Source organism: Dreissena polymorpha, chromosome 10 (genome assembly GCF_020536995.1).
Source record: "Dreissena polymorpha isolate Duluth1 chromosome 10, UMN_Dpol_1.0, whole genome shotgun sequence".
NCBI classification, from domain to species: Eukaryota; Metazoa; Mollusca; class Bivalvia; order Myida; family Dreissenidae; genus Dreissena; species Dreissena polymorpha.
Genome location: NC_068364.1, coordinates 34,316,742 through 34,329,329, shown reverse-complemented (window position 1 = coordinate 34,329,329; position 12,588 = coordinate 34,316,742). Strand labels below are relative to the sequence as shown.

Here is a 12,588-nt window from a genome sequence, read left to right as displayed (position 1 = left end):
ATTAATGATTTAACTTAAGTTATGCTTTACGCTAATTTCAATTTTCTAAGAGGCAATGCTTTTTACTGAACAAAAACGGAGCATCACTTCAATAACCTCGAGCAATTGTTTCTTTTCTTTTCTGTATTTAAGAAATATGTTAATTACTAACATGCACTAAAATTTCAAACTTCAATCCAATAGCCCAATAGCGCAGGCTTAATGCATGTGGGTAAAGTATTGTCCCAGATTAACCTGTGCAGTCCACACAGGCTATCCAGGTACATGTTGAAATTCAGTTGAACGATACTTTCTGTCTGGATTTTTTTTCCTTTAAAAGAGATTTTCTTGAAACGAAAAATTGCCTTAAAAGCAGAAAGTGTAGTCACTGACTAGCCAGTGGGGACTGCATACAATCATCTTTGAAAACATTTTACCCACATGCATAAACCCTGGTTTTACAAAAGCAAGGCTAAAAAAAATAGGTCTATGAAACTTCTCTGAAAGATAAATAACCTTGCCTTAGGTACAGTGTAATTGCATTAATTTACAACCAAAAGAACACATTCAAAGGTTAACATGATCCAGGGGAAAAAACTAAACTTGCTTAGGGCAAGACTACATTCAGCCAAACAAAACCTTCCCATGTTCACTTACAATTGAAAATGAAAACCCAGACATTTAATATACATCACTCATGATGCAGATTTGATTTTTTCAAGTGAGTGGAAACCAAACTTAGCCTTTTCCTAATGGCTTTTCTAAAACACACTACCACAACAGCCAAATTGTTTCCTTTATCAGGAGTTATCAGTGTTTAACAACCCAACCAGTCTTTTTACTAACCATCAAAACGGTAAGGGTCAATTATTACCTTTGATGTTTTCTGCTTCATGGTAAATATGCAAATTGAAAAGTCAGAACTCTGTCAAAATGCCACTGACTTTGATATGAGCACGACCCAGTTTTGAAAACGTTAATCACAACACACAAAAGCGGTGTAAAATAGTACAATTATTGTGGCAAGTTAACAATTGCTATTTGTGTGCATCATTACAAACATCAGCATGCTTATGATCAGCTTCCATTAAAAAATTGTTCCATACCAAACCAAAATGCTTTGTAAACAGTAACATTATTTTGTGTTATCAATAATGCTTGAAAAAGATGGCCATTTTGAATTGTGGAACAGTTATTATTATTATTATTTTAATGTCTACAGCTTTGAAAGAACCATTGTTTCAAGAGAAATGAAGTCATCAGTGTCCTTGGGTTGTACCAATGGCCCATCCTCCCAAGTTTTATTAAGATAAGATAAGACGCCTCTGCGCTGTTTGCTGAAAGGAATTTCTGTAAGAAATATTCTTAAAATAGAACTAAAATTAATATACAAGACATCCCTAATTTTGGAAATAAACTGATCCAATTAAGAAGGATGGGAGAGTCCACTAGTCATAAATGGGTTAATCAGATGCAACAGCAACCAGTGTATCACATTACAACAGCTTATAATCTGCAGCACAATTTTCTGCTCAGAATCTGTACAAGTACCTCACCAAATTGCAGATTTGTACACAGAAACCCCTTAATCTGTGATTTACTGCTTATAACTCAGGGAAAGTGCAGTTTAAGGATGCAACAGCCAAACTGTTTTATCTACTTCACACTTGTATAATCACATACAACAGTTGTGTACTCAATTCTAGATTTAACAATGTTCATGTGAAGCCATGAAGCATCAGATACAAGAGATAGAGCCAGATGAGAGGTGTCTCTTTCAATCAAGTTTCTACAGATTCTCTCTCCATTTCTCTCAACAAGCACCCCATTTATTGATTTCTCCCACCAACAGATAGGAAGCTATGCTGCTGAATGGATACAGACTTTCACTGTGCAAAAATAGCATAGGGGCGCATTAAACTGCAATCTAATTTGTAAAAACGTTGAATTTGAAGCTAAGTTTGCTAAAATTCTGTATAAACTAATACCGGCTTGTACAGTGTAATATACATTAAACTGCAGACTACTTTTGTTGCAATATTGAAGTCCGAGCTAGTTTTACTGGAAATTCTGAAGTATGATTGCAAAAAATGAAGGGAATATAGATACCGGGAAGCATTAACTGGTGTGGAATGCAGTCACAATAACCCAACAAGCATTCATGTGAATATTTTCTTTCAACTGTTATAACTGATAGCAAAACCAACCCCCATTCCAAACCCCTTCCATTTTACACTTTAACACAACAGGTCTGGAAAATGCATCCACTGGGAAACAAATATGGCGAGGCATTGAAAGTTATAATTTATAATATATGACATTGATTGTAAAGATACATGTATCTCATTTAACAAGTAAAACTCATTTCTATTCTTTCTTATTGTTTTGGAAAAATTTAACTTGTCTCAACAAAAATTACAAAACAATTATTATGAAATAGCCAAGGCCCATGTAACATAACCTAGCAAAGTCACTTCTTAAATACATGTAACTAGACATCCTTATCTAGCGAGGTAAGGTATTTAATTACTGGATGTCCAAAAAAATCTCAATCCAACTGCAATTTGAACCAAAAATTATCATTGAAACCCAAAGTTGGAATTTGAACAAAAAGTTATGGCTAAAGGCCAGTTTAGGGGGGGGGGGGGGGGGGGGGGGCAGACTTGCAATTTATATCTTGGGAGTGGAAGAAAATTCATTCACTCATCTGTTTAGGTTAGGTTATTCTTAGATTTCTTCAACAGCATCTGGCTGGTAGGAGATTTGAAGACCAGCTAAACATGCACATGCTTTTGTTTGAAGAATCTCTCTCAATAATTATAGAACAAGAAACAATGTCTTTCAATTTCAAAAGCCTTTTTGAGCAGCCGTTTTCGAAGTTTTGCTTTTCAACGCTTACAGTAAGAAGTAAATGATAGTACAAAAATGTGTTGACTTTGAAGAATGCAGAAACATCAAATTTAATGAATGAACCACCCTCTAGGAAAACTGGGACTAACGCATGAGCATTAAGTGTCGTCCCAGATTAGCCTGCGCAGTACATGCAGGCTAATCAGATACCACACTTTCCAATGCAATGGTATTTTCCGCTTTGAGGAAGCGTCTTCTAAACGAAAATCCAGTGTAGGTGTAAAGTGCCATCTCTAATAAGCCTGTGCAAACAGACTGCACATGCTTAAGTGGGACAACATTTGACGCACAGGCATTAAGACCAGTTTTCTCAAAAGGTACCTCAGTCACCATTCGCAGGACACGAAACCAGAATTAATTTCATTCTGCCTGATTGATCCTACAATCATTAAACAAAATATGAACAGGGTAGGCAAATCCCATCATCTATCAGGTCTCAAGGTTTATAGCAGAAACAGTAGTTCTTAATGGTGCAACGGGCTCTCTTATGTCATTTTTGTTCAAGCCTTTCAAAAACGCCTCAAGTTGGCAGATGTTTCCTAAGCACATAACTTCTCATTAGTCATTATGTCTGCTAGAGCTGTCTGGTGGAATGGAAACCATTGAAATGGGGAGAATTAAAAGCAAGCTTTCAGTTTGGAAGTACACGTATGTCCCAATAAAATGAATGGTAAGTTGGTGTTGGGCATTGTTTATGGATCGTTAACTTTTGGTCCAAAACAAGGCTTGTACTAAAATAAATTATATGCATAGGTATTTAGAAGACAAAATGTTATTACAAAATGAAATTATATCCAATCCAGGTACAACAGAAAATGATAGGGAACCAATTAGAGACATTATCACAAAGAAACTGTTCCCCAGTATGGTTGGTAAAAGTGTAAAAGGTTTAAAATTAAATCAAATGCTAGCAGTTTTACAATTAACATAAACAGTTACATATAATGAAGTATGACAAAACATAAGTTACTAAACAATAATAAAACAATTGACACAGAGCCTTTGCTGCTTTAAGGGGTGTTGCTGCAGTTTTACTGATTTTTTTCCACCAAGTACTATATGCAAATACTATATGAAAAATGAAATAAAAATATTGGGTCACCGGCCTTCTTTTGATTTTATTCACCATTTTATAACATGTACTTTTTCATTTAAACTGGAAAATCTCTAATTGCATGCCTCAAACCAATTAATAACCTATGAAATAGACAACATATAGATATTATATAAACTGAGATACATAAAATACCATTTAATTTAACAACACAATGCCAAACAAATGGAGAACAAAAGTTAAATAAAAAAAATATTTTTTTTTTAAATTTTTATGTCACCCCAAAAAACATCAATTTTTTACTATTTTTAACACCAAAATGTAATTTAAAAAAATTCTGTCAAATAGAATTCTGCAAAACTGCTCATATATGATCATCTACGTGTTGTCATCATAAAACACAAATAAAAAAAGGGGGTCACCGAACTTTTAACCGAGATTTTTTGTTTTAACTATCCCTACCGTCTATGTCAACATTTATAAAAATACATCAATTAGGCAAAACCCAAGTACCGGTACATAGATTGTTAGAAATATGCATAAACATTAGAAATTGTTTACAATCTTAACTGCCAACTGGGATCACAACAGCTTACCAAAAGACATTAATAAAAACCAATATTTAATCACAAACATAATACCATACAGTATCAAACTCGACCTTAATCATTAATAACTTACATGTACTTGATCACAGATTTCGGCTTGTTTTGAAGTTTGTGATTAACCCTTTGCATGCTGGGTAATTTGTCTTCTGCTAAAATGTCGTCTGCTGAATTTCTAAAATTAGCATTTTCTTCGATTTTTTTCAAAGAATACTATCAGAATAGCAAACAGTTTGGATCCTGATGAGACGCCATGTTCTGTGGCGTCTCATCAGGATCCAAACTGTTTGCAAAGGCCTTCAAAATTCGGTTCCCGCACTGAAAGGGTTAAATGCTTTAAATTGATTAATAAGATAACATGACTAAAAAGCTCCAGTATAAAACAAGAATGAAATTAAAAAAAAAAAAAAAAAGTAAAAAAAAAAGTTAACCCCACCTGGGATCGAACCACTGACAATTGAATTATGAACCAACTCGGTCATTTCTGATGATACTGATAACAAAAAAATTGAGTTGTGATAATAGCATCATCGGTGTTGCTATAAATATATTCTCGGTTAAATAAACTGCCGCAACACCCCTTAAGATCTACTGCAAACATGCATACAATAACCATTTTATACAGTAAATTACTTAACATAAAAAAAATCATTTTACAACTAAAATAATATACATATACCGAACAGTGCGTCGGCTAAAAATCCTCAAAAGTCATTATCTTAATTCTTATAAATTAGTAATTAAATATTTATTACTAAAATAATAGTAGTTTTTCTTAATTTAATTTGAAATTATAAAACACGAACAAGTTACTATGTGGATTGAAAAAACATGTACATCACAAAATCTGACATGAAAATACATGTAGTGCAAATGCTTTACTTTTCTATCTCAATTTACTGACATAACAATGAACAAGCAGGACTGGAGTCAATAACTTCAGGGAGATGTAGAGAATTTATAATACTGTAAAATCATTATTACATGTATTTGTAGTATTGTATTATTTTTCGTTGATTTAATGGGTTGATCTATCCACAAATTTAGCACAAACACTTTGGAAAATGACCGATTCCTTAAGTCAGAAATCTCAAATTTAAGTATTCACAAAACTAACATAAAATGATGTTACAGTAAAGAGACTTCATAATACAGAACAAAAGGCTGACGCTCAAACAAATGCTACTTTCATTTCAGATATGGACAACGTTCTTTGGCAAAATGCATGGTCACTTTTAACAGGCCATACAATACACATCATGACATGCATGCGCCGGCAATCACACACAGCTATTGTTTTACACAAATTACATTTAGTAATATAAGTCATAATCTTAAATATCATAATTAGATACCAGATTATGAGATAAATGTGTTTCTGGCCTTCCACTAAGTCTTGTAAAACTGATGCACAAATGTCAGAGCTTTGCTAGAGTGCAAACAGTTTTGCATTTCAGAACAAAATACCAAATTCCTTTTGACTGTTTGAATTTCACAATTCACACTATGAAATGCACATAAAATACGTGTCCCAGGTTTGCAGAATGCAGATACACTGCAATTTTGCATTTCAGAATAAGACACCATATCCCATTCTTACTTCTTGAACTGAAATGACATTTTGAATTTCACAACTTGACTACAGAACATGTAATTTACACTATGACATGCACATGGTTCAATACTTTGGTGGGAAGACCCCATTATTACATGTAGTCGATATCTTTCACACAACGGCTTCATGATTACGGTGGGACCGGGACCCACAAAGACGTGCGTAAAACCCTTGCCAGGAGTTCAAAGTCTTCCCCGTCCAGATCCAAACTCCTGAGGTGATGCCAACAATCACCGACATCAAGTATTTGATCATGAAAACATTGAAATCTGGTGATAGCTGCTTAACGTCCGTCATTTGGCACAGGTACTCGCTTCCTGATGTTTTAAAGCCTTTGCAATTAGCCGCCCACCAAGATGTCATCCAGGCATCTCTGGACGATTGTTCGTAGAAATAGCAGGCGATAACTATCGTCGCTGGCACGGTATACAAAACAGAGAAAATACCGATTCGCACCATGAGTTTTTCGAGCTTATCCGTCTTGGTACCGTCAGACTTCATAATGGTGCGAATCTTAAATAGGGACACGAAACCTGCCAAGAGGAATGACGTGCCTATTATTAAATAAACAACCAATGGGGCTATAAGGAATCCTCGGAGCGCGTCTACATTCGAAATACCCACATAACAAACTCCACTCAACACATCACCATCCACTTTCCCCATCGCAAGAATGGCTATGGTCTTGATGGCAGGGACAGCCCAGGCAGCCAGATGGAAGTACTGTGAGTTGGCTTCGATGGGCTCGTGACCCCATTTCATGCCTGCCGCCAGGAACCAGGTTAAGGTCAGAATAACCCACCAGATTGAAGAGGCCATACTGAAAAAGTAGAGCAACATAAAGAGGATTGTGCACCATTCCTTCTTCGTTCCTTGCGTGATCAGCGGGACACTCTGCGTGATACTCGAGACACCCAGCTTGTCTTTGTGCGTGAAAACGCTACAGGCGTATTCGTCTTTCAGGAAGAATCCAATCACGTAGGCGAGCGCAACCATGAAGTAACACCCTGACAGGAATATTATCGGTCTTTCCGGGTAACGAAATCGCTGCATGTCTATCAAGAATGTCATCACGGTGAACATGGTGGAAGCCAGGCACACGAAGGACCAGATACCTATCCAGTGCCGCGCAAAGCTTCTCTGGTCATCCTTAAAGAACATGTCCTTACATGGTGCTCCACAGTTGTCAATCTCTTTCGGCCCAACTCGCAGTTTGTATTCGTATCCTTCCAGCACTATCTGGTCCAGGGGACATTCCAAATCCTCTTTTCTATAGCTTGGATTGATAGTAACTCCACCGCCACTGCCACCAGAACCACTACCACCACCCGCTGACCCTGATCCTCCACTACTTCCACCACCTCCAGACGGTTTATTTGGTGGTTTGGTGGTCGTTATTGCATGATCAGTGGTGTTTTCTCCAACGCAAAGCCCGGTTACCGGAAACTGCTCACATTCCAAGCTGGCCGGCCACTCAAACCCGAATTTATTCATCAGTGTTTCGCATCCGGTTCGGGCCTCTACGCACAGACTACGGCAGGGTGGGATGGCTTCTGGAAGCACTGTGCACACAGGAGCGTACATGGTGCACAGGAAAAACTTGAGCTGTTTACTGCACTGAACTTTGACGAGTGGAAAGAATTGATGAACCTTGAATAAAAATATAAAAACATGCTGAAAATTGAGAAATTAATATTATATTGTGAATTGTTGCAACATGAAAAATGGTCTGTATAGACATAATTTTTTGTACGAGTGCATCATACCTTTGGCTATGAATTATCACCATTATTAACCCTTTACCACTCACACATATATATATATATATATATATATATATATATATATGTGTGTATTTTGACGCATTTGTAGTCTCTTAGAAAGTTACATTTCATTACATGTAATTACCTTTCTTACTAAATTCAAGTTTTAAAGGCTTCATTTCCATCCCTTAGTTCCTCTTATTAATGAGCAGCAAACAGCATAAAACCTGAACAGGCTGCGAGTTACTCGCAGACTGTTCTGGTTTTATGCTGGTTGCAAAAGCAATTTTCACTTGCTTTTTATGGAGGGAAAGGGTTAACCCATTTATGCCTAGGCTAGCGTCTAGAAAAAAGGTCACCTGTGTCTGCGCTGTTTGCTTAAAGGAATTTCTGTAAGAAATATGAAATATTCTTAAAATATAAATAAATATACTAGACATCCCTAATTTTGGAAATAAAGTGACCCAATTTAGAAGGATGGGAGTGTCCACTGGGCATAAATGGGTTAATGTTCACAATCACTATCCATAAGGGAGCGTGACTGGGCTATGGAGTTCAATCCGGACGAGTGTGAGGTGCTAAGGATCACCCGTAAAAAAACCACCATCGTCCAATTTACCCTACATGACAAAACCCTAAAATCCGCTGATACTGCTAAGAAGCTTGGAGTAACTATCTAAAAAGACTTAAACTGGACCCATCACATCAATAAGATAACCTCCAAGGCAGAAAACTCTCTAAGATTCATACAGAGAAACATCAAAACTCAAAATAAGGAAATAAAGATCCCAACTAGAATAGTGCTCTGTAATTTGGCACCCTTGGCATAAAAATCTTACTAACAATATAGAAAGTGTCCAAAGAGCTGTAGCTAGTAGCGGCTAGATATGTGTGTAACAACTATAATTTCCAAAGTAGCGTAACACAAATGCAGCGCCCGCACACTACTTTGGGGGAAGGGGTCCGCAGCCCTTACTGCAGGGCCCTCACACTACTTTGGGGGAAGGGGTCCGCAGCCCTTAGGAGGGGGAATTTTCGCGGCGTTTCCCTTTTTGGGGGAATTTTTTACTTACTCTCTCATTATTTCATTTGTACATGTCTGCACTATATTCATTGCATTTTTCATAATTTAGTATGTTTGAAACTATTAAATTGAAATAGAATTGAGATATAATTATCATGAGACACATCTTTCTATTTAAAAAAAAAAAAAATTTTTTTTTTTTTTTTTTTTAGGGGGAATTTTTCCCCCCAAAAGGGGAAAAAGTATACTTTTCAGGTGGGGGACTGACGCCGGAATTCGGCGGCAGATTTGATAGATTGAGGGCCCTGTAACTTAGTAAGGGGAATTTTTGCGGCATTTCCCTTTTTGGGGGATTTTTTTTTACTTACTCTCTCATTATTACATGTGTACATGTTTGCACTATATTCATTGCATTTTTCATAATTTAGTTTGTTTGAAAAGATTAAATTGAAAAAGAATTGAGATATAATAATCATGAGACACATCTTACTATTAAAAAAAAAAAAAAAAAAAATTTTTTTTTTTAGGGGGAATTTTCCCCCCCAAAAGGGGAATAAAGTATACTTTTCAGGTGGGGAACTGTCGCTGAAATTCGGCGGCAGATTTCATAGATTGAGGGCCCTGAAATACTAAATGATCTTGGTTGGCCCACCTTAGAAAGCTGCAGACTGCAAACCTCCATCAACAATCATCATACTATATAAAATTTAGTATAACCTAGTTTATGTTGACCATGTCCACCTCACCCCTTCCCGTAACTTGAACTTCCTAATCCCTCATTACCGTACCCAGTACCACCTAAACTCCTTCCCCAGAACCCTAAGGCATTGGAATAGTCTCCCATACCAGGTCAAGTCCAGTCCCAGCCTAGATATCTTCAAAGATATGCTGGTGACAGTTAAAGTCTAGCCACCTTACTATGTTATTTTTTTTATTTTTATTCTGCACACTTTTATCTTTGAACTTTCATCTTTTAACTTGTCCTCATATGTTATTTTTAACATAGTTTTCTTGACAGCACCTCCCAGCTATAGTCAGAATTGATTGTTCGGGAGTAACACGTAGACGTATGCATGGGCTTTAACATCGAGATTCTATATGTAAAATACAAGCAGGCTCCAGTAAATTTACGGATATCAAGTAAACAGAACTTGCAGCTCAATTAAATTTACATTAGATATCTTATTAAATTAATATTGAATAACCTGAATGTGTTTATTAGTTAATTATTGATAGATAACACAATCTAACTTATATTCCATAATATTGATCTTGTAAATATTAGATAACTTGAATGTATAAATTAATTATCAATGAAGGGTAACGCTGGTTCGAGTTCAGCAACAGACCCTGCATGATCCCCATAGCATTTAATTTAGATTTTTATATATTTTATAAAGTTGATCAAATTAATAATTGAACAACTTGCATTCGTTAAATTAATTAATCAATCAAGGAAGGGTAACTCGGTTTTCATTTCAATCTCACCTCCATCCCGGCGTCTTCTTGTTTTGTGTGTGTCAAAAGATTCGGCATGATAGTCTGGTTGTACTGTATATCCTTACAGAGGGGAATATTTATCGGTTCACATCTGCCGTGGGGTTCCATATCCTCGCCACCACTTACGACTTTGGTATATTCGTTACTCGTTACAAATCCGAAACCAAGAATAGTCCAAACAATAGGGAAAAATCCGATTTTTCTGCTCGCCATTTTCGTTAGATGTGCGTTAAGACTGGCAGAAATATTCAGCTATTTTTTGTTTGTACTTATAACACTTTATTCCGAAATGAAATGTCACATTTTAGGCACATAGACGCTGTTTACTTACAGTTGAAGTATTTTACTAACTCCCAACAGTAAAGATGGCTGCCTTTGTTCGCCACTAATCATACACAGACAGTTTCTAGATCCCCAGCGAGTATTCTTCGCGTATTAGTCTATTGTAAGTGTAGTGCGGGGTGGAAGAAACGGTCCTATTACTGATTGGTCCTTTGAAATCAATTATCATTTTTGCTGTTCCGTTTGCCTCCAGTGTGTACGTAATAAATACTTCGAGTTTGCCAGAGATTACACTTGTAGTAAAATTAATGCAAACTGCAACATATATTCGAACAATTAATATTTTATTTCCTACATACTTTTGTTAAATGACTGAACAACTATAGTTGATGTTGTTTAAACAGTAATTTAATGGAGCGCATAATTTAACTTTTAATGTATGATAAGATTTAACTATAAAGTTAGCTATAAAGTTAGTTGTATATGTATATTTCGTTGTTCAAAAACACGCTGACAATTAAAATGCACATGTTGGCTATTTCGTGCAATTCTTATACGCGTTTGACATAACATTGTACAGTCTTTTTCTTGGAGATAATTTGTCCCATTTGCATGTGAATTTTTGCCACGATTTACATCATTATTTGGCAGTTCGGGCCATTTTTGGAAAAAAATATACGTTCGGGATTGTGAATTGTATTTTTATGCTCCCCCCAAAAAAATTTGGGGGAGGGGAGCATATAGTCGCCGCTTCGTCTGTCCGTCCGTGTGCAAAATTTTTGTCCGGGCTATTTCTCATCAACTAATGACCGGAATTCAATGAAACTTTATGGGAAGCTTCACTACAAAGAGGAGATGTGCATATTATCAGCGGGTTCTGGTCGGATGATTTTTCAAAGAGTTATGGCCCTTTGAAATTTTCCATTAACTGTACATATAGTGCAATACTTGTTTGGGCTATTTCTCAGCAACTAATGACCGGAATTCAATGAAACTTTAAGGGAAGCTTCACTACCAAGAGGAGATGTGCATATTATCAGCCGGTTCTCGTCGGACGATTTTTTTTACAGAGTTATGGCCCTTTGAAATTTTCCATTAACTGCACATATAGTGCAATACTTGTTTTGGCTATTTCTCAGCAACTAATGACCGGAATTCAATGAAACTTTATGGGAAGCTTCACTACCAACAGGAGATGTGCATATTATCAGCCGGTTATGGTCGGATGATTTTTCACAGAGTTATGGTCCTTTGAAATTTTCTATAAACTGTACATTTAGTGCAATTCTTGTCCGGGCTATTTCTCCCCAACTACTGACTGGAATTCAATGAAGCTTTATGGAAAGCTTAACTACCTTGAGGAGATACGCATGTTATTTGTGGGTTCTGGTCAGATGATTTATTTAGAGAGTTATGACCCTTTAAATTTTTTAAGTTGCTAAACCATCCATCGTATTATTTTGTCCAAAGTAATGCCCCTCCTTTTATCTGAATATATAGTGCAATATTGTGACAAAAAAAAACTTTGGGGAGCATCACCCGTCTCCGACGGTTTCTTTTTTTTTTTAAATTTCGATTTGTGAATGGGGCCGTTCGACTGACCCGTAGATACGCCCGGGAAAGGCCTGCAGTGTACATGCCGTGGAGAGATGTTCTCAATACAACAGCTTGTACTGGTCCACTATTGCAATCAACAATATATATCTGGAACATTAATTTCAAATTATTCTGATTGACAATACTTCACAAATCTTTTTATTATTTCGATGCACCCTTGATAGGCATGAAAGTGTGTGTTTGTGCTTTGAAGTTTACGAGGTCCCTCCGCACCGTATGCTGCTTTATGTCAGAAACCG

The 12,588-nt window shown here is 36.4% G+C and overlaps 1 protein-coding gene across 1 annotated transcript; it reads right to left on the bottom strand.

Annotated features, from left to right (window-relative positions):
- Window positions 1-2,632: 2,632 nt before the first annotated feature.
- Window positions 2,633-10,836, bottom strand: LOC127847203 (frizzled-2-like). The gene is made up of 2 exons (XM_052378949.1): window positions 10,439-10,836; window positions 2,633-7,813 (listed from the first exon to the last, which is right to left on the bottom strand). Exons 1-2 carry the CDS (start codon window positions 10,661-10,663, stop codon window positions 6,275-6,277), a joined length of 1,764 nt encoding a protein of 587 aa, XP_052234909.1. The 5' UTR covers window positions 10,664-10,836; the 3' UTR covers window positions 2,633-6,274.
- Between the last annotated feature and the right edge of the window lie 1,752 nt (window positions 10,837-12,588).

Excerpts from the sequence above, each read along its gene's own strand:
- LOC127847203 (XM_052378949.1), bottom strand. The coding sequence starts at position 10,663 with ATGGCGAGCAGAAAAATCGGATTTTTCCCTATTGTTTGGACTATTCTT. Across the intron at positions 7,814-10,438 it reads AAGAAGACGCCGGGATGGAG|GTTCATCAATTCTTTCCACT; the intron begins GTGAGATTGAAA and ends TTTTTATTCAAG.